The sequence below is a fragment of the Parasteatoda tepidariorum genome, chromosome 10 (genome assembly GCF_982258835.1).
Source record: "Parasteatoda tepidariorum strain Cologne lab strain chromosome 10, Ptep-v5.0, whole genome shotgun sequence".
Classification (NCBI taxonomy): domain Eukaryota; kingdom Metazoa; phylum Arthropoda; class Arachnida; order Araneae; family Theridiidae; genus Parasteatoda; species Parasteatoda tepidariorum.
Window position 1 is genome coordinate 19,138,298 of NC_141764.1, and position 22,836 is coordinate 19,161,133.

General features: G+C 28.0%; 1 protein-coding gene and 1 pseudogene across 8 annotated transcripts in view; both read right to left on the reverse strand.

Moving 5' to 3' along the window:
- Nf-YC (nuclear factor Y-box C) overlaps positions 1-19,384 on the reverse strand; it is a 31,835-nt gene extending 12,451 nt beyond the window's left edge. For 2 of the 7 annotated variants that reach the window (XM_016052493.4, XM_043050787.3), the window contains exons 1-8: positions 19,221-19,384; positions 12,867-13,029; positions 11,608-11,679; positions 11,406-11,519; positions 9,774-10,016; positions 6,443-6,559; positions 5,407-5,475; positions 2,746-2,868 (exon numbers count right to left, since the gene is read on the reverse strand). In XM_016052493.4, coding sequence (XP_015907979.1) covers positions 2,746-2,868; positions 5,407-5,475; positions 6,443-6,559; positions 9,774-10,016; positions 11,406-11,519; positions 11,608-11,679; positions 12,867-12,986 — 858 coding nt within the window. In that variant the 5' untranslated portion in view covers positions 12,987-13,029; positions 19,221-19,384. The remainder of the gene's footprint in view (positions 1-2,745; positions 2,869-5,406; positions 5,476-6,442; positions 6,560-9,773; positions 10,017-11,405; positions 11,520-11,607; positions 11,680-12,866; positions 13,030-19,220) is intronic. The other 5 variants (XM_043050792.3, XM_043050791.3, XM_071184443.2 and 2 more) reach the window with 3 other exon arrangements.
- Positions 15,017-19,073, reverse strand: LOC107439792 (polycomb group RING finger protein 3 pseudogene; annotated as a pseudogene). Its single transcript, XR_015429775.1, has one exon. The product of XR_015429775.1 is annotated as a polycomb group RING finger protein 3 pseudogene (transcript).
- Positions 19,385-22,836: the final 3,452 nt, after the last annotated feature.

Consider the following 22,836-nt stretch of genomic DNA (forward strand, 5'->3'; position numbering starts at 1 on the left):
GCTGAAAGTTAATAAATAACAAAATCGTGAAGACTAAGAAAATCTTTTGGCATACTTGCTACAGGATGCGTAGCCAAATTATGCAACAAAAAATAAAAACTTTTTAAGCACTCAAAAAACATTTTTAAGAACTTTAAAAAAATATCATAATTAGGCAGGGTTGGAAAGTTTGTGACAAGTGACGGTTTTTATCTTGTTTTAACTGCCATGCCATAAAATAAATAAATAAACATTTTGGCATTGTTTTTGACAATTGTCAAAAATCATGAAATTTTGAATTATGTAAAGCAAATGGCATTTTCATATGCTATAGACTGACAATACCCCGAAATAGATTGAGGTTGAATTAATTGCGAAAATGTTGAATAGAACAATGCCAACTGTGTCTTTTTGCATGATTTGAAGCGAAAATTAACATGGTAAAAGAAAAATAACATTTTGAAAAAGGGAAAATTAAGCACTTTTTAAAAACACCCGATGAAAAAAGCACCTTTAAGGGCTTTTAAAAAACGATTATTGAAAATAAGCACCTTTAAGCACTTTTTTAAAATGCTACACATGCTGTTGATAACATTGGAGAGACATTTTCTAGGTACTTACATTCAGCTAAGTAAAAAATTTGTATAAAATCTTAATCTAAAGAAGATTTTTTTTAAAACCATTATTTATAAGTAGTACTTAAACTATAAACACTCAACAGGCTGCAGTACTGTCAATAGCACTATCTGTTGAGGAATAAGAGAGGTATTTTTGACTTCAACAAATATGGAGAAATTTGAAAACATACAGGTAAACAGGAGATAGTCATAAAATACAGGAGTCTTTGCTAAAAAAACAGGAGACTTGGCAGGTATGCCTTGGCTATGGTTTGTTTTCTAGAAGATGAAAATATTTTTGTAACAGTTAAAAAATAGATATGACTTTTTCTTTTTAACCATAGATAAAGTATATAGTGATGAATAGATTATAATTAAGAGTAGTAAAATTTGTTTTCTTATTCCTCAAAAAAAAATCAACTACAAACAAAATGCTTTTGCAACCAGTTTTTCCTTTCTCTGTCACACTTTCAGGTGTGATGATTGGGAATAATATATTTTTTTAAAAATTAATTTTAAAACACAGTGAATCCTTAATTATCCGAATCAGCTTTTGGAACAAAAGCATACGGATACAAACTGAAAACACACTTTAAAAAATTTTTTTTTTTAATTTGCCTATATAAAGATTCCGTCCCAAAATATTTTATCTGCAAAAAATTATATCCTATTCTAGTTTGTTTGCATAGCATTCTGTCCCACAATATTTTGTCTACATTAATTTCTGTCTCTCCATATTTTGTTATACCTTTCTTGATTCCTTTACCTGACATCTGGGTGAAATTCAGTCAACATTATAATTTTGGTGAACACACTTGATCAAATTTATCAAAAACAACCTATGTGATGCATAAAATATTAACTAATATTCTGATATAACTTATTAAATGCATTCAAATTGTGCAGATTCACAGGCACATTACTAGGTTGATCAAGCACTTAAACAATATTTAAAAAACGATTAATAATAACAATAATTTATTAAGTGGAAATAAAATATATTGACTTTCAATATTCTTTCATAGAATGTGTCCTTCTTGACCCATAATATTAATTTAAAAACACACAAATATGCTTTTCAATTAAGAGACTGAGAACTCAAAAATAACCTATCCCCATTAGGGTATTACAATGGTGATTAACTTGACAAACTCAATTGTTTTCAAATAATTTGAATTTTCTTAATTTGTATTCTGCTTATTTAAGAAATAAAATTTAAAAAAAATTGAATTACAAATTTATATTCTAAATTCTCCTTTAGAATCTGATCAACTATTTTTGGGACTGTTTCATCTGAACTAATTTCTAGAATTCAAAGTAGATTTTGTATGTTTTACCATTTCTGTGGTTTAAAATTTAAATGTAAGTTTTAAAAAAAAAAAAAAAAAACCCTTTTTAAATATTCATAGCTCAAAACCGCAGCTAGTTGTCGACCGAATGGGCTCCAGTTTTGAAGAATTTCAGGCTCCAGTTTTGAATTTGACAGAATAGTAATGCATGCGATTGTAACTGTAAGTTGACCCCCTGGTCCTACAACAACAGCTCAGTACCTTTACTACTATGTCATTGTTGTTCTATAGCAGGAGTGGCGAACCTTTATACACCAACGTGCCATTTTTTCTAAAAAATTGTTTAATGAAATCACAGACGTGCCGTTAAATAATTTTGACTTCATGATTATTGGGAAAATAATAATACTAAATACTATCAACTCAAAACTCTTCATTTGCATTGAAAGGAAAATGCATTTTGCAATGTCTCAGTTATACGCGTAATTAAACTTACAGTAACATCAGTGGGACTTCTGTTATTGCAGATTAAATGACAAATAACTTATATAAGGTTGTAAGATATTTGTTTAAGCAGGACTGTTGATTTTTTTGCTAGTTATCTATTGCTAGCTTGTTTTTTATGGTTATTAATTGTTATTTTTTTATTAATAATTGTTTATTATTTTGTTTATTTTTGTGAATTTTAATTTAATTGTTACATATGGTTCATAGTGTAATAACAATTCATAGTGCAATAACAATTGTGATCGGTGGCGTGCCATTGGTTCGCCATCCCTGTTCTATAGAGTCTTTATTATTGTAATAAAATTATAAATTAAAGATGCGGACATTTTATGAATTGTTTACATAATACTTACAGGTATTTGTTGTATTTCCCCATTACTGTTAACAACTTGCTGCACAATCTGAATACCACCTCCAGCTTGATTTACTTGTCCCGCCATAGAATGTTGAAGCTGCAAAACCTGCTGTGCTTGGGACTAAAATAAAGAATATTTCAATTATCCTTCTGCAGTGTTTAAAATAAATAGCAAACAAATTTACATGAAAATATTTATCTAGAAAAATGATAACATGAAAGTTAGAAAAAAATTTGGCTATATTTATGAACAATAACTAATCAGTTTCAAAATTTGCATCTCAATTGAATATATGCAAACAATTTTTCTTTCCAAAAAAATAAGAAAAGTGGTAAATCATCAGTAAAAAATTTAAAATTTTTTTAACGCAAAAATACACTTCAAAATTCAGTGACTTTAATAATTGCTTTTTGAATTTGCATATATATATGTACTTTTGGATACTTGCAGAAGTTTAATTTCGATATATTAATCAAGCCAGATATTTTATCATTTACACAAATCACTTCTCTTGCTTGTTAAAAATTGACATATTTTGGCTTATCAGAAAAATTAATTTCAGGAAATTATTAGTATATATAGATAGGTAAAAAACACACACAATATTGAGAGCATAATTACTTAGGTTAACTTTATAGATGAAGCAGTTATAATAATTATAGTTAATATCATCAGCTTTTTTTTATGTACTGTTAAACTTATTCATATTTTGAATGAGAAACAGAGTAAAGGATAATTCTGATATCTACGGTTTACCAAAATAAAAACCAAACAGCCAGAAAAATTACTAATTTATGTTATTAATTAATGAAAAGGATTAACTTTAAGTCAGACATAAAACATACTTTTTCTTTCCTTGGTAGAATTCAGAATTTTCTTACACATGTGAAGATAAAACACTTGAAAAAAATTTAGTGTATGAGGAAATATAGATTTTGCTTTTATTTTTGGCCCCCAAGTATCCTATTTCTCATATTTTTTTGAGTTTAGCTGCTAAAAAAAAGAAAGAGATTTTCTAAGATCGCTGCCACGTTTTCTTTCTTTCCTTTTTTTTTTGTCAATCACCCTTCCTCTAATATAAAATCTCTCAAAACTTAGAACCTTCATAAAATAAAATAGACAAAATATAAAGACTTGATGAAAATAAAATGATGTTGAGTAGTTTGTTATGAAAGTTATTGTGTTATCTAATTGGTTATTATCTATTGGTCTCCATAAGTAGATAGAGAGAAATCCTGAGAAATCTCAACTTTTGTAAAAGTGTCACTTGAAACTTCAACCAAGAAGGAAGGCCTCCTCCTTATTAGGCATTTTCAAAAATGTTAATTAAAAAATTCCAGGTCATATGAACCTAATTTAGATCAATCAAATTTAGATTTAGAATCAAAATCCCACTATAAAAGAACTGAGTTTTGATCACCAAAAACAAGGGTTTCAGATTATTTGCCATGAAATATTAATTTTTTCTTTTATTTTTTAACAACCTGAGAATTGAGATTCCATTGACTTTTTCCTTACAATCATGTTTATTTGTAGGAGCAAAACATAGTCTATTCTCTATTCTTTTCCTCTAATTTTTTTCAGAGATGTCCTTGTAAGCTTAACAATTAAGAAGCAAAAAAAAAAAAAATTCATTAATTAAATTTCATGTCATATCTTTTTTGATGATAACAAACTTATACAGCAAGTAAAGAATAGACATTTTGCATCTAAGACTTTCTTTGCAACATTTCGTTTTACTAACTCAAATTAAAATTTTTTATCTCACTTTCAGTGTAGCCAATAAAGAGTAACAGAAGTATATCAACTACATTAATAATAATACAGTAAAACCTCGTTACAACAATATTTTCGGGACCAAATAAATATATCGTTGTAGAGGGATGTATTGTTATATGGAGATCCTACATACTTTGGGGAAACAATAAGATTTTTTTTTAAAATCTCAATGTTATATTTGTACTAACTATAAATGTATATATTAATTTGCAGATAGGTTAAATATTAAAAACATCAGAAATAAAATAAGATAGCAAATATACCTGAAAACAGTTTTTATTGAAAATAATCCGATATTTTTGCTTGTTTAATCATTCTCCTGACTGTTAAGCCAACCAACAAAGTATGCTTTGAGTTTAAAGTACAAAAATGATTTCCATTTGTGAATGGTGCTCTACCCGACCTTCTACGGAAAAAATTCTCTCTCAGGTGTTAATATAATGCTTGTGTTCATTTGTGACTCATGATCACGTTTTAACATGAAGGAAATGAAATCAGATAGGAATGTTACGCCTGTGACTTCTTAATAGGGTATAAGGGAGGAGATAAGGGAGGCAATTCTAAGAAAGGAAGCTCTTGGCGTGGTCAGCAGTGAGTCTTTTCTTGTCAGAAAAAAATGGAAAAATATGATAAGATTTTTTTTGCATTATTTGAAAACCAATAATAAATGGAAAAAATAAGGTTGAAATTTGGAAGAAAAAAGATCGTTTTACAGGGGTTTATTGCTTCAGAGAATAGCGTAATATTGATATGAGAATAACATTAATTCATATGAAAGTTTGTCGGGACCATAAAACATTATCGCAATAGAGTTATTGTTGTATCAGATATCGTAGTAGCCACAGTTCACTGTAATATTAAAAGTGATCCTTGAATTACCTGTTGTGCATTTTGAACTTGCACCTGTACCTGTGCGGCTTGAGCCTGTTGTGCTGTTTCATTTGATACCTAGGAAACACAGAGAATAATATTTAATAAGACTCTAAATACAAATCTTGAATTATTGTTTTTAAAAGCGAATTCCTAAAGATGAATTAAATATGCAACTAGAAGCAAGAATTAACTATCTTAGAGTTAAAATATTTTCTTAAAATAAATACACAGTTATCACTCTTAATCTGCCAGCCTAAATTTTGTATTAATCTCAAATCAGCTCTGATCTTGCAGCGTAATTAAATAATTGAAGGTAAATGTTAGAAAAATAAATTTGTTTTACAAGATAATTTTCAAAATGTGGGAGCATATCACAGATTTAAATTTTAAGATATGACAAAAATTAAATAATGGTAAAATTTTTATGTCACCAACAGTTTAGTTTTAAACATTCTTTTAAGCTTAGATTACGAATAAGATTTCTATATTTGAATATTAATGACTAATATTTCAAAAACACAGCATAGATAAACATTTAAAATATCACTATTTAATTATAATAATTATTACTTTAAGAGACCAATGTTGGTTAACAACAATAAATATCTAAGAAAGAATAAGCTACTAATTCATAACTTCTGATTTGTCATGGCAAAACATATAAAACATCCCATTTAGAAAAACCATAATAAACAATCAAGAATTAAATGTGACAGCTGGAAAATAAGCCTAAATAAATAAAATTATACTTAAACAGTTTTAATAACTATTACATAACACCTTTAATGACAATTAAAAGAGGAAAGCAGAATTGTGAGTAAGGGTAAACATAAAAAGATAGTAATAAGATAAACATGAAAAATGGTTGAAGATAAAAAGTAATTTTAAAAAAAAATATTTTGCTAGTTACTACAAATAAGATAATGTTATTTCCAACGGAAATAAAGCTTTGATAAAAAGTTTAGAATAAAAAGAAAATGCATGCAAGCACTTTTAAAATATATAAACAAATAAACGTGGATATATTTAGATAGATATTTACAGCTTGAACTTGTAAAACGGATGGAACTGAAAATGTGGGTGACGCAGTTTGAACAGAGAGGGCTTGCGTTGTAGCAGCAACTTGCTGAACAGCTGCACCAGCTTGTACAAGTTGAATCTATAGAAATAGCATCAACTGCATTAAGCCCTCAATTGTAAGAGAGGAATTATACTTTGAAAATTAAATTACACATATCATGTAAATAAGACTATTAATATACAGAATTACTATAATGAACAGACTCATAATAAGGCAAAACAATAGAAACTTTAAAATTTTATTTGCATGCATCTTTAGCTTTCTTTTATCTACTATCAGTTAAAAATATCAGAAACTAAAATGAAGCCTTATATTTTTATCATCTATGTATTTATAATTTAATCGTTAATTAAGCATTTACACATTTACAATAGTCTAGAACTTTTAACTAAAACACTCTTAATGTGAATTATCTTTTCAGGTGAACTTGAATTTCTTTACTCTGGGAAAAATTTTACTTTCAATGTGAACTGAAAATTTATTTCCTCTATGATAGGTAAAAAAAAACTAATCATTCACTGTTTTTTACTTGTAAGAGTAGGTTTTCCAAATGCTTATTTATTGTGTAGATAATTGCAAAAGACTGTACAATACAGCAGTAAAATGGAAGAGTTGTACGAATTGAATCTGTTAAGGGAGGAGACATTATACATATGCCCTTTTATACTATAACATGAATAAAGAGTTTTCTATTGAGGATAATCCTCACTAATTTGTGAAATAAATCAGTTTACTTCTGTTAATTACTTTCCAGTAATTCTTTATTTGCTTTGGCAGATTAATATATACATATATAATGTACACAGAAAGTAAGTACAATTTATAAATTTCGTCTGAACTATATATTTTTTCTTCCATCATAACTTTATTTTTTAGAGTAATTGGTTACTATTTATTATGAGGTGTATATAATTTATTAATTTAATATAAAGCACAAAATGAAAACTTTTATTGAAATGAGAAATTAGTTTGTTCATAATAAAATTTAAGGTAAGAAAACACAAACATATAACAGATATAGATAATAGAAAATGTCCGTGTATTGTAAAAGTTTCACAAAAAAAAAAAAAAAAAAAAAAAAAAAAATGCTGATGATTTGGTCACTCTAAGTAGAAGATCAGTATTAATCTCCATCACTAGATGCTTAATTAGAGCAGTAGAGGAGGTGGGACTTAAAAGTAATGCTGGAAAAGTAAAGTACACGGAAAAGAAGTAAAACTGCAAATGATCAAATAGCAAAACTTACTGAAGATCATTTTTATTTTGAAAGATTGTATAGTTTCATTTAACTTGACTCTTATCACCATTGATTCAGGAAGTAACTTGGAAGGAATACACATAGGAAACCGGTAATACTTTTTATACAGTTTTCTTTTGAAAAATATATTGCTTACAAAATCTTTAAAAATACGACTTTACAAAACTATTATTAGACCAATTGTGACATATGGAAATAAAACCTGGACAATGACCAAAAAAGAGGAAAATTACTTGCTGGTGTTTAAAAGAAAGGTCCAGAATAGAACAATTGGACCAATTAATGTTAAGAGGTGAATGGAGAATTAGAATGAAACTAGAGATTGAGAAAATTATATACGGATGAAATATTGTTTGCTTTATAAAAATCCCAGCGCCTTTCATGCTTCGTACACACAGAGAGGAGAGACAATAATTAGCCTTGAAAAAGATCATCAATTAGACACCTATGCGAATCAGGTCCAGGGATCGCAGAAAAAAGACAACGTCGTTGACAAATGGGCTGGAATAGCCTGGTTGGTATGGCACTGGGCCCATGTCCAAGAACTCGTGGATTCGATCCCAAGCCAGTCGAAGACTCCCCATGTAGTAAATAATTACTGATGCACGCTAAATCTGTCGAGTCACGAAGTCCTACAGGTCCCCAAAACAAATCATACCTCTGAGAGTACTGATCCAAAAGTTTCCTTGACTTCTGGAGCAGAACATTAGTAGCTGTAAACCGATAAACTGGGTCAGCTGTTCAACGACAGATATAAAAAAAATAAAAACTTGAGAAATAATGAAAAATGAAGATCAGTATGCGGAGAGAGAAGTCAAAACAGAAGACTGTCAAACACAAGAAGATGGGATAGAAATGTGGAACAAACCAGGGGCTGTATAACTATAGAAGAAAATGATAAACAAGGTAGCAAGAGATATTCTTAAAATCCAACAAATAAAATTAAAAATACAGATCTTGAGTAGCACACCAAGAAAATTTTGTAACATACTAAGCAGACAGTATAGTTAATTCATATCTACATATAAAAAACAGATAGTCTACAAAGCTTTATAAACTGTTGATAAATTCTAATTTGTTCCTAACATAGTTTTAGTAGCAAGAAAAATCTTTCTCACACCCTACCCTCCCTTAAAAAAACTTTTACTTCTGATGTGATGACAATGACATTAAAACCTTTATTTTTTGCTATTTTTTTTTATAAAAAAAAGAACGATTATTTATATTTCCGAAAAAGACTAATTCTTTTAGGAATGCTAAGAAACTTTTAGTAGATAGATTGCAAAAATTTTATGTATTTTATAGGCAATATCTTGGATAGATAAATAAATCAGATACATTAAATACAGTTAAGCATGTATATTGAATACAGGAACTGAAAGTATATTAGAACTTTGGGTACTGTATATAAGAACGAATTTCAAGTAATAGCAAACTCTGATTTGCAAAATATTTCATTAAAATATTCAATCACAAAGATTTGACAAACATTAGTAACAACTGTGGTTTTAGAATTAAATGTTTATTAATGGTATGCTATACATTTATAATGAGTGCCAGAGTTGATTATTACATATTAACTGGCCTCTGATAAAAAATATTGGAAACTATTTTATGATTATTTGCATAAATCAGGATTTAAATATAAATTGGAAAAATCATACATAATATATATAATAAATAACTATAACTTAAATACAAAAATAATAATAATAACTACTAATACATACTTGAACCACCATGTTTGCCCAAGCACTGATGAAAATTTAAAAACAATTTATACAGCATTTTATTCAATTCCAAGCACGATTTTAAGTTTCAAAATTCTTTAAACTAAAAAGTGCTACTAAGAAAAATTCTACAGTTATTAAAAGAAAAAAAAAAAAAAAAACATTTTCCAAATGAATTATTCAAACAATTCAAAGACCAACTGCTAGAAGCCATATAAATGTGTGTGTAGCAAGAACATCCTAAATTGGCACCCTCATATATAAAGTTTAACATTAAAAATTTAAATAAAAAAAGTTTCCGTACTTGTTGAGGGGTGGCCTGTTGTATCTGTGCCTGTTGACCCTGTTGAGCAGGTGTCTGTTGCTGTAGTGCAGCTTGGTGTTGTTGAGCTAACTGAAAGTAATATTGAACTTGGTCTGGGTGCATTGCAGCTGTTCTGATATTATCTTCTTGTCTTTTGGGTGGCTTAATGTCCTCCCTGGGAACTATGTCTATCAAGAAGTCGAATTGATCGTATTTTGTGATTGCCATTGCAATATCATTTCTCTGGAGAAAATTTGATATCATTAATATTAATACCAAATAGAAGCATTTCAAATGAATTAAAAAAAAAAAAAAACAAGTTTAAATGAAAAGAGGAGCAGCAGTAGAGTTGGATAATTTTAGGGGTAGTTTAAAATTTTGTTAGGGGGTAACAGGTTGTACTTTAGTTTATTATAAAATACTAGATTTACAAAACTGAAAATACACATTCCATAAATCATATCAATTTGTATAATATATTAAGCAAGCATTACTTAATCCAAATATAAGAATAATATTCACACCTGCATATACATACATAAAAGATTTAGTCTACATAGCTTTATAACGTAGTGGTGAAGTCAAATTCATTCCTATAATAATTTTAAAAAAACATTAAAAAACATTTGATGACAATAATTTAAAAACTTTTATTTTATTATTTTTTTTAACAAAATACTATTATTGGTTATTAAATTTCAAATAAGCTTTCCCCTACTTTATGCAGTTAGTTTTATATGACTTTGACTCAGGTTGGATAGGAAAAATTGCATTTTGAAAAGCTTAAACTTCTGAGAAAAAATTTGAGCCTGCATGACTTAACAAATATTTTCTGTAGAACTTTTTCAGAAACTTTAGGTCTTAACTTAGTTAGGAAACTTAGGTTTTTCAGGGTCTTTAAAAAGAGACTATTCTGGTATAGTATTCTGTTAAGTATGTATGTAAGTATCCTTTATTGTTACCAGATGGTGCTCTTAAAATAGCAGAGTAAGCTTAATTATATAACAGTCAAATATAGCTTGCTGATAGGAGCAGATCAGAATAAAATATTATTTGTAATATATATTGTAATATATATTGCTTTAATCCCTCGAATCTTTAACTTAGAATGCAATAATTAACAAAATTTCAGTAGTAAATTTTTTGGAATTTCTGACATAGCAAAGCTTTTTAGGAGGAACGGAACCCCTGTGTAACGAATTTCAAAATTTATGTTTTATAGTAGCAATTATAAATAAATATTTTTAAAATGGCATTTAAACAAATAAACTGTATGAATTATACTTCCTGAAATAGTCTTATTCAAGATTTTTAAATAATCATTAAAAACCATCTATGCCAATACTTAGTCAACACATCCATTGAAAAAAAACAAATTTAAATGAAATAAATGTGATTTTTAAAAATCAGAATTTTCTAAATTATAAGTAAAAAAATTCACAATTGCTTAAGCAACATGCTTGACGTGTTTTAACAACGCAAAGGTTTAGAGGCAGGTATCTTAAGCATAAATTATATACAAATCAAAATAAGGGAAAAAAATAATTATTATAGAAAATAAGTACACATTTATTTAATAATAACGATACTTCATTGAGCCTTTGCATCACTTAATAGAGAAGATTAGCCTACTTGTAAAGTTCGTCTTTTATTGTCTTCTGTGTGCACCCAAGCTCGTAAAGATAACTCTGTAATGAACACTTCTGCAGCCTTAGCAAATAAAACAGGGGCTTCAGCACTGATCATCTGATGAAATAAATTATAATTTTTCAAAAACTTTATACAAAAATGAATTTAAAAAAATAGGCAATAAAATAAATAAAAAACTCATTACCTTAACATCTTCATCAAGCTTCATTATCTTTTTAATTCTAGCTAAAGGGAGTTCTTGACTTTTAAAATCGTTCTAAAAGAATTTATGCAGAATTAATATCATAATAATTCAATATAATTAAATTTTCTTATAAAGCAATTAATTTACAAAGGAAAAAAAACAGAATTAATAAAGTACACATTAAACTGTTTGGCCCACTTTTGAACTACTTTTATAGGAGTTTTGAAATCAACAAGAATAAAAAAAGAATTCGTGAACATAGTTCAAAAGTAGAATTTTTCAAAACATAAATTTAAATTCTTTAATAAAAGAAATTTTGTACATCAAACCTAAGTCATTTGCGTTTCGTATATGAGATTCATTAGACCAGTACTAACAAAAGATTTTTTTCATTTTAAAATATCAGATTATGGTGCTTCAGTTTTCAATGATCATAGACATTAGGTAAATGGAAAATAGCTTTCTTTACACATTAAATAGATTTCAATCTTCTTGTCACAGTAAATGGATAATTGATTCTCATTTGTGAATGAACTAGTACTAAAGGATAGAGGAGTAAGACTTTGTTCTCATTCCTTTAACAATGATCCAACCCGGGTGCAATCTTTCAACAAAAAATAAGCACCTTTTAAGTACTTTTTAAGCACTATATACATTAACAAAATGCAAAATAATTTTCGAAGACCTTACAAGATAAAGTAAGTAGTTTTTGACAAAGAACTCTTTTCTTGGATATGTTAGCCATTAAAATATGACCAACAGATTTTTTTTGGTTTGATTTCAGAGGGTGGAAAATGAAGCTTGAAATTGAGAATATCTAGTGAAATGCAGCAGAGTTGCACACAAGAGTGCAATAATCTCACAGAGCCTAGCTCACTATAACCACATGCAAACTCGCAAGTATTTCATCAAACATGTAAAATGATTGGCGCTTTCATACACCATGAACCGGCGGTAAGCTGAAATAGATTGTGGTTCAATGAATTGTTAAAATGTTTAATAGAACAATGTGAAACTCATGCTTTTGCATAATACCTGGCGAAAATTAACATGGTAAAGAAAGAAAATTTTCATTTTCGAAAAGGGAACATTAAACACCCAATGTAAAAAGCACTTTTAAGGGCTTTTAAAAAATGAAAATAAGCACATTTAAGCACTTTTTAAAAATGCAACGCACCATATCTAACGTTCTTTATAGTAACTATAAAAAAAAATCTCACAACTAACACTCTGTTATTTTTAAAAAAGAAGTGGCTTACAATGCTAAGCTTTGTAATTTCTTCAAGTGCTCTGTCCCAGAATGAGTCCAAAGATTGCTGTGCATCGCCATTTCCATGAGACGCATTACTTGATTGGCTGAATGTTTCGGGTTGAGACATCACTTTTCAACTGATTCTTTCAAATAACCGCGATCTTATCAACCTGAAACACAAAATTAATTTTAATCAGAATGAATGTTTTTAATTTACTCACAAATTAGTGATTTAAATGGCCATGGATGGTACTGAACAGAATTTTTTACCTATGGTAGGGCTGAAAATCTAAAAATTAAGGACTAAATTGCCTCCAAATTTAAGGATGCTGATTTTCTAACGGGAACAATTTCTAGGATACCAACATGGATTCGCAGATATACAACTAGTAATAGTTTTAGTACTTAAAAACTATTACTAGTTGTATATCTGCAAAAAAGAGACTAAAAAAAAAAAAAACATTAAGCAAAAAAAAGAAACATTTTTAAGAAAACTAAATTTAAAAAAAAAAAAGTTATGAAATTTTTTAGTTATATATATGTATATAAAAGTGGGAGAAAATAGTATAAATACAGAAAATTGTTATGTAGTAGCAAAATAAGAGGATTCCAACATGAAAATTAGAAGAGTATGATATAGTGATGAAGGAAGAAAAAGAGAGACAAGTACTTTTTATACATTTATCCCACATGGAATGTTCTATGCCATCAAATCAACGGGGAATTGTTTCTAACAATGGATGTAAACTAATATCATACTTAACACGCTATGAAGACTTATACATTCACTTTGTTATATACTTTGTTTCAGGGCATATAACAAAATTTCTGAATTTGAAATAATTCTTTTTTAGATAAATATTTATTTTTGCTGTTATCAACAAAAATGTCAGGACATTTATTGAAATTTTTAATAATTAAGGACACTTTATTTTAAGGAAATTGAGGACAAGTTTGAGCCCTGCCTATAGCAGCACCTAGCATGCTTTCAGCAATAGCATGAAGACTATGGTAAGTTTGGTGGTATAAGAGAAGCTAATTTCAGTCTAAATTTTGAAACATTAAAAATATTAAAATGAAGAAGGTATGAAGAACTTAAAAAAGCAGCATTAAACATAGTGGTGCTTAGAGTAGTAGCAGGCAGAGGAGTTCGCAAGTCACTACTTTAAGAACTCAAACAAATGCCCGTTGAAAAATAGAATATAGCAGTGTAATAATCTTTGAAGATACAAAAAACATTTTAAATTAAAAGGAGAAAAAAAAATATGTTCAGAAAATTAATCCATAATTTCAATTCATTATCCAAATGAATGCAATTTTATTGTATTTTTAAAACATTTTTATCATACTTCCAACCAAGTTAAACTTTCTAAAATGTAAAAAGTATTTAATTTAATGACCTAAAACTTTGGGATTCAATTCCTCTAGTATTTACCGGTTAAACAATTTCCTACTAAAAATAATAACAGTTGAATGATAATAATAGTGTTATCTAGTGCCAAATTATGTAATAGTGTTATCTAGTGCCAAATTATGTACTTATGTAGTCATCTCTTTGTCTGGACTTAGGGGAATGCATGTCTCTTGCATGCACCTGGCTCAAAGTAAGAATTTTGAAATAGATATCTAGACAATCTTAGAGTGAAAACCATCATAGAAGGAAGAAAAAAAACTTAATACATTTACATACAACTAAGCAGAAGTGAGAATTCGGTGCTTTTCAAATTAAAACTTTTTTTTATTTCAATGAAATCAAACAAATGCATCATACTTTGAAGATCACTAAATTCTCAGGCAATCAGTTTAAAAAAATAAAAAAAACACAGCTGTGTAAGTTTTGAAAAAACTTCAGAGAGGATGGAAAAAAAGAAAAATTTCCATCACTACACTAAATAAACCATCAGGTCACAGTGCTCCTCCCCCCCCCCCAAGAAAAAAACAAAACAAAAAAAGGAGACAGATCTGTCTGAAGCTTTCAATTATTACTATTGACCACACAAAAAATAATAATTGGAGGAATCAATTTCTATTATTGATAATCAGATCCTAAATTTTGCAAGTTTGAAAATTGTTGGAACTATCTTAGATCTAACAGTTTAGTGTTTATAAAAAAAATATATCTTACAAGCTAAATATAGACAATAAACTGTTCAACAATGAGAGAAAATAAAATGTTTTATTACACACATTTACTTTACAAATTAAATTAGGTTAATATTTTTGTACAACTGTATTGCAAACTTGCAGTAAATTTTCAGCAACATTCTTTTGTTACACGTTTAATGTTAACTTATACAATAATAAAACAATAACTTTTAAATAATTTTACATAAAAAAAAGCAGGTTTGTGATTTTACTTCTAAACTTAAATTCAAGACTAAAGAAAAGAAACCCCAATTTCAATAAAAAAAGGTGAAATCTTTTGCAGAATAAAATTACGACATGAACATAAATTTGAAATATTTTATTCCACTTAAATACACTAAAAATGAAATCTTTTTATGAATAACCTTGTATGCATTTGCTAATAATTCAATAGTAAAATGTGATCATGTCAAGGCATTATAAATAATATTAATACTCTTTTAATATTAAATTAAAAATGATTTTTAAAGTTATTGTCAGCATACTTTATTTAAAATCTATTTTCTAATTTTAAAAATATAGTCTAATAAAAAAAACAATAATAATTAGCAGGGGTCTGTCTAGGTTTTTCTGAGAGGTACCTATTTTGGGAAAATTTAGACATAATTTGTGAAAATTAAAAAATCAACACAAAAATATGGATTTATCGTTTCTTAAGGGGTACAAAAAGAAAATTTCAAGAAAAAGTATTTTGTGAAACTACGGTTTTTCCTAAGTTGAATTTGTGAAGGTACCGCTAAACGGTAGTAAATTTGGCCTAGACAGACCCCTGATTAGATAACCTTTGCTTTAAAATCCTTTTAAAGTAAAGACAAAATGCCTATCATTTGAAACAGTTTTATTACTTTATTTCATAACTTTTCATATTATCATTGAGGTAGAAATTACTTTCTAAGTTTTAATTTAAAATGCAAAAAATAAGGTAATTGCGTATTATCCTGTTAAAACATTACTCCAAAGTTATTTTGGCATCTTTCAAATTTATTTTAAAGTAATTGAATAGAAATTTTTTTTGTTGACAGAATACAAATATATCTAAACACATGTAAAAAAGGAGAACAAATTTGAACCATTACCAAATTTATATTCAGATTTGGCGAAAATGGTGAGTGTGATAATACACATGTATACCGAAAACGTATTTGTATGGATTTAATAAAATAACTTCCTAAAATAAAATTATCTTATAAACATAGTATTCACCAAAAAGGTTGTTTTAAATATATATCCTTACAAGCAACATAATTATATTTTGATAAAAATTGACATTCGGAATAACACTGAAAATAAACCGTTTCTTTCGGCTGAGGTATGGATAATAATTTAATCACTGGATAGAATAATTTTAGCATTTTTCAAATATTATAAATCATAACTGGTATTAAAAGCTGAAAAAAGACCTTAATCCAAACAGCTTGTGTACTTGACTTAAATAAATTAGCTTAACTAACATTAACTTTTAGCTGTACTATACTATTTTAATCAAAACATGGTGATATCCCTTTTTCTTTAAATAATAAAGTATAAGAAATTAAATGAAATTATAAAAGTAAATTCAATGAGAATACTTTGTCCATATAATAGATGTAATTCTTTAAATACAGTGTGCAATGAAAATCAGACATTAATTTTAAACATGTAATTTTCAATTCAGCAAAAAAAAAAAAAAAAAAAAAATCTAAATAAATATATATCTTTCTCAACGAAGAAAATGTTTAATTTTTGAATCAGCCAAGCTATAGTAAACACAACTATTTCTTAATTGCATTTAATTTTAATGGATTTACATAAATAAAAAGTTGGCAGTTGATCACATTGTTTGGTGACTTCTTACTTGTGATCAGCTAACCAAAAATATTTATTTACTTTTAAGTATGACACTATAGGACAATATTTATTTTAGTCTTAACTAAATGAAAATCCAGCAACTAAATTACAATTATGACTTCCTGAGTTTAGATTCAAAGGTACTACTTTACAGTAAATATTTACCATTACTACAACACAATTTTAAATGATGCAATTTGACTAATATGGAGTTATCTTAACAAAGCTGGAATTTAGGAAAAAACTTGTAAACATAATTATTTCAAACTAATAAATGTACTTTAAAGTATAAACATGTCAATACAGAGAGAAATAAAAGACAGGATAATTAATATTAACAAAGCAATACAAATACTAGAATAAATAGCACCAATAAAATAAATAAAATAGCTAGAAACTTAGATAATTAAGTTTTATTAATCATCAAATATATTTACTAAAAAAGCTTAAGACAAAATAGATAAAATATTAATTATCTATAATGAAAATTGCAAAAGAAAAAATATTTTTCCGAAAATATTCTTAACTTGAAATTATTTCAAAATTATAATATTTCCTCATCTTTTAGAATCATTATCACATTAAGAAACTAGTTGGTTCACACTCTTTAAATATAAATGCATTAAAAATTAACTTGCAAGAGAGAGAAAATTAGCCTTCAAAAAAAAAAAAAATTTATTCCACTTTCAGTAAATGTTCTCATGAAGAGTTAAAAATGCAAAAAATCTTTGTTACAACTTGAACACTTGCAAGCTGCTGTGCTTTATAAAAAGAATGCAATGATGTTAACAATAATGATGATGTAACAGTTTAAACGATAAATTTTTTATGTTGGTAACAGTAAGCTCAAATATTTCATTATATATTCATGATGAGACAATAACTCAACAGCGTCTTAAAAATCTTTTGATTTCAACAGGAAGCTCGAACTTTTATATTCATACAATGTTATCACCAAAAATTGTTATTACAGTTCAAGCTCCTGTTATTGTTCATTCAAACCAAGAATGTCAATACGAGGTTGATAATACAACATCAAAGGTGGTTTTTTGGATCTCCATCGAGTCACATAGATAAATTTTAAAGTATGATCCTTTCCCAATATTTCATCATTACATAAAATGTCCACAGAGCCATACTTTTGTAAATCTGAAAATAACTTTTTTGCTATTAGTTTTTTAACATGAGCAATTGTGGTACGGGAAGAACAGCAAATAAATTTTCTCGTAAGTGGTCTTAACTCATTGTTGTTGGATTCTAACTGAATGCAAACTCTGTCCTCAGTTATGGCATCAACAGTTCTAGATTCGGAATCAGAAACTTTCATTTTCCTGTCTTTAATAACAATCATGTGTTTTTTCCTGTACGGTATACCCTGTACTTGACAGAATACTTTTTCTCGTATAACCTCTTTATATTGCAAATCCGGTACTAGTTTATAAACAATATCTTGCATAGTTCTATCTAGCCTTATACCATGCAGGGGATTACTGCGATGTATTGTAACGTTGCATTTAGGACAATTTCCTCCGTCTTTCGCTTGCAATCTTTTTATAATACAGCTTTTGCAAAACGTATGCAAACATTCTGTGATAGCTGTAGCATCGATTAAATAACCTTTGCAAATGAAGCAGGAAATGTACGGATTCAGTGTACTTAATTTTACACGAGTATCCATATTTAGAATAATGAAATTATTAATAATATGAAGCGAAAATGTTATACAAGCGTGAAGGAGATAAAAATACAAATTTCAGAACTTATTTTAAAAGAACTTGCTGGTGCAGTATTCACGCTCCTGTTAACTAAACTTAGTAGAGGTCAACCCACTTTCCAACACAAACAATAGCTTCGAAATGATTTCATAGTTGTTCGACCATATAAGGGTTTCATTCGATGTTTTATAAAAGGTGTGAATCTACAGATGAGTTTTCACACTAGCACAACACTACAAAACAGTCACTAGATTAAAGAATACACCACATGCCTTTGGCGCGCGTTCATGGTTATGACAACTAAAATGGAACGAGTTCAAGGAGCCATATTGCTTTGTCTTCGGTAAATTCCATAAGCATTTAAAAAACAAGAAATTCTAAGTTTAAATCCCAGAGAAGTGATGTTTATTTACAAAGAACACAGCTAGTGTCTTTTGACAACATTCTATAAGCCAATCAAACAAATCTAATAGGAGAAATGTACAATGACGACGCAGCACGAAGTTTCCTTGCAATGGACGCCGTCGGGATTGGATATTTCTGACCAACGAATGGAGAGACACTCTTCATTCAACCAATGACCGTTTAATCGCAACACTTGCGGCTTAATCAAAAAAAATTTAATGAAGAAAACTCCTAAACTAATTTTAAACAATAACAAAACTATCACTTACCTTAAATTTGAGCCAGGAACAATCTTGAAGGTAATTAAGTCACCTATCCACGCTTCTACTCACTTCAGGAAAAGGATATAACCGTCCGCCATCAACGAAATAGTTATGTCAGTGAACGGAAAAGCGTGAAAGAAGAGAAATTCGCCTAAGGCGAAACGCCCTCTGGCGGATTCATGAAATAAAGAAATTATAAAATTCGGTGTTTTTTTTTTTCTTATTAAATTACAGGTAAGACAAAAAAATGAAAAGGTTTTAATAGAGAGAGAAGGTTTGATTTCTGAAATGTTGCAGTGAGTTTCAAGAAAAAAAAATTGAAATCTTAAAGAGAAGTTAATAAATTTATTGATTTAAAAAGGAGAGGGGATCTGAAATGGGATCGTATTTACAAATTTTTTTTCTTTTTCTTTTTTTAATAATCCGGTATTTGAAAAACTATGAAACAATCTCCATATGAATGGAGGGAAAATACATATAGATATTTTTTTAAGAGTTGAAAAACCTGGGGGAAATAGATCTTCTCGAAAAAAGTGAAACTTTTTCTTTCTTCACTATAAAGCATTTTTTTTCTTCTTATTTACTACCGATTTTCTTCATTTCTGTCTTACTTAATTATTGATAATTTTTTTAAAATTTGCGTAATTTACTTTTCTCCAGTGTTGTTGAATGGTAAACCAGGTGCCATCTTTTTAAGATTTGGACAATAATTAAAAAAAATAAATAAATAATAAATAAAATGTGAATTTTCAAATTGAATATTTGTTATGAATTTGATGAAACATTTTTAGATTGAAACCAGCGAGAGCAAAGTCTTAATGGCGACTGAGGGGGGGGGGCGAAATTTAAGTCAAGGGGGGTCAAGAGGGCAAACTTTGATTAAAAAGAGTCTGTAAGACGTTTTTTTAATCAATGCTGCTTTAAGTCATCTTTATTTGTTTAAGATATTATTTGTTTAATCGATAATGTGTCTTTATCACACTTTTTTTTTTAAATTTCTTTAAAATTTTTTTAAAATTTATTTTTTTTAAAAATTAATTGAATGAAAATGTCATAAAATTTAAATCTTCCAATATTTTTTTTCTCTTTTCTTATTCTAACGTAATCAATTCGCAAGAGTCTAATGAAACAGATCAAAAATTTCACGAAACTCAAGAGTCTAATGAAACAGATCAAGAGTCCAATGAAACAGTTCAACAATCTAATGAAACAGGCTAAAAAAAATTTTACTCACTTTTCATTTTTCTTTAAAAATATTATAATTATTCCTTAATTATATTACTTCTTTGATAGATCGAACATTTATGATATACTAAACTATTTTAAAAAGGTAAAAAGTGATTACTCATTGTTTCACCATGTTTTGTTTAAACTAAATTAAGTTCTATAAAAACTTCTGTGTTAACTAAGAGATCATTATTTTAATAGTTATCTTCATTTAATAGTAGTGCATCTCTATGGCAACCGATACTATGAATGAGTTTTAATGTAGAGAGTGAATAAAAAAGGGGAAAAAATAGGAAATAAAAAAAAGCGTATTTGTCAGAGAATGCATTCATTTCATCTATTAATCAACAAATGAACGAAATTCATTAATAAACGAAACAAAACTAAAAAAGAAAAAAAAAAAACATTTAAATTTTTTATAATCTCCAGTATTAAAACTGTATTTATTTTTATTCTACTCATTAAAAATATCAAAATATTCAGTTACAGGGTTTCACTCAAGCAACTATCGTAAAAATAGTGCTTGAACATCCATTAAAAAAGAAAAGAAAACAAGATCAATTTTAAAAAAAGGTGATCGAAATACACCTACACAAAAAATATCATACACTTGATTAAAGAGATTAACCATCAGGGAGAAAAGTTTCTGAAAACATTTCCCTTGTAAAACAGTTTTTCTGTTTTTAACGAATTCTAACTCTAACCAGTAATATACAGTATACTCTCGATATATCAAAGTCAGGGACCGATAAAGACAAATTCAGGCCCAAGGACCACCAAATTTTCTGGGTCCCTTACAGAATATTTTGAAATTAAATTACTGAAGAGTAGTCCTAATAATGAAAAAGAATCTACTGAACTGCATGATTCAAGAGAAACATTCTAAGAAATTTTAAAAGCAGACAATTGAAGATTATTTTTCTAAGATGAAGTTTACGTATCTATAAATTAAAGCAAAATATAAAACAACAAAACAATGTTATGTCAAAATAAAAATAGTTTGGTAACCACAAACAATTGAAATCAGTGATTTTTGCTATAAGTCACTGATTAGCTGAATTTTTTTATTTATTGTAAGCTGGAATTATTTTTTATGTTGTACTTAAATCAACACATAGCTAGCCCACCTTTCATTAGACCTTTTATTAATTTTTGAGGCCCCTCAGAAATTGTGGGCCCTAGGCCCATGCCTATTGGGCCTAGGCTATAATCTGTCCCTGCTCAAAGTTGAAGAGACGCTAAAAAAATTTCCAGATAGCGAGTTTTCGAGACAAGTTCAGAACTAAATATGTTCTAAAAAGTAAAATAATATATTCCAAAATATTACTCTAAAAAGTAGTCGTGAAACATAAAACTAACTACGATTAAATAGGTATTTAATGACAGTTGACTAAAAGTATAAATACAACAATGATAATTTTATTTTCAAAAGTAAGACAAGAACAATTATGCATTAAATATAAAACAATTGGTTTGAGATGAATTTACGTAGTGATTTTTCCGAAAAAAATTGGACATAGCAAGAATTTGAGAAGAAACCTTTCGACATAGGAATTAAAATTAACTTTAATGGATCAGTGGTAAACCCCCCCCTCCCCCCAAAAAAAAAATTTGAAAAAAATAATAATTTTTATAATAGTTTACAAGAGAAAAAAGTATTTTAAAAATTATTTAAGAGGGCATATACACCTAGGTAGGTCGGAAAAATCGATTTTTTTTCATCTGGTTATGTTCTTCACTGTTTCAAGAATCATAATCCAAAAGATTAAAACGAAATTCGTCATAGTTTCATTGTAAACATTGATAATGTTGAAACGCGCTTCAACAGGTTTAACCAAAGATTGTATAAAGGTGAAGATGGGAAACTAGCGAAACTCGTAACTAAAATCTAGTTGCCAAAGTATCTAAAAAACGCATTACATTTATTATTTAAAGATTTTGAATACTTGAATTATTTATGTATTGTTCATTATGAAAAAAAATAGATGAGAAGACTAGCATTAAAAACCCCATTTTTTTTCCAAAAAAAAAATTAAAAAATTTTTTTTTTAATATAAAAAAAAATAATTGTGTGCGTGGGGGGGGGGGATCTGAGTCTATGACCCCGACCCCCAGAAAAATTCCTGAATCCGCCCCTGTAATGGATAAATAATGCCAAGGGATAAAATATATATATTTTTTTACATGACAAGGTTTTTGAAAAATCGAAGTTCGATAAATCAAGAGTATCCTGTACTTACATAAAATACTTCTCCAAAAGCTGAACTAGTTTCTATATCGCTTTCTGGCATAGAAAATTTTCTGTGAAGTGACAAAATTTAACTTATAAGAATTGGCGACTTTTCAGTCTTTTTAACAAGAATGAGCGACTTATCTCTGATGAAAGTGACTTTAA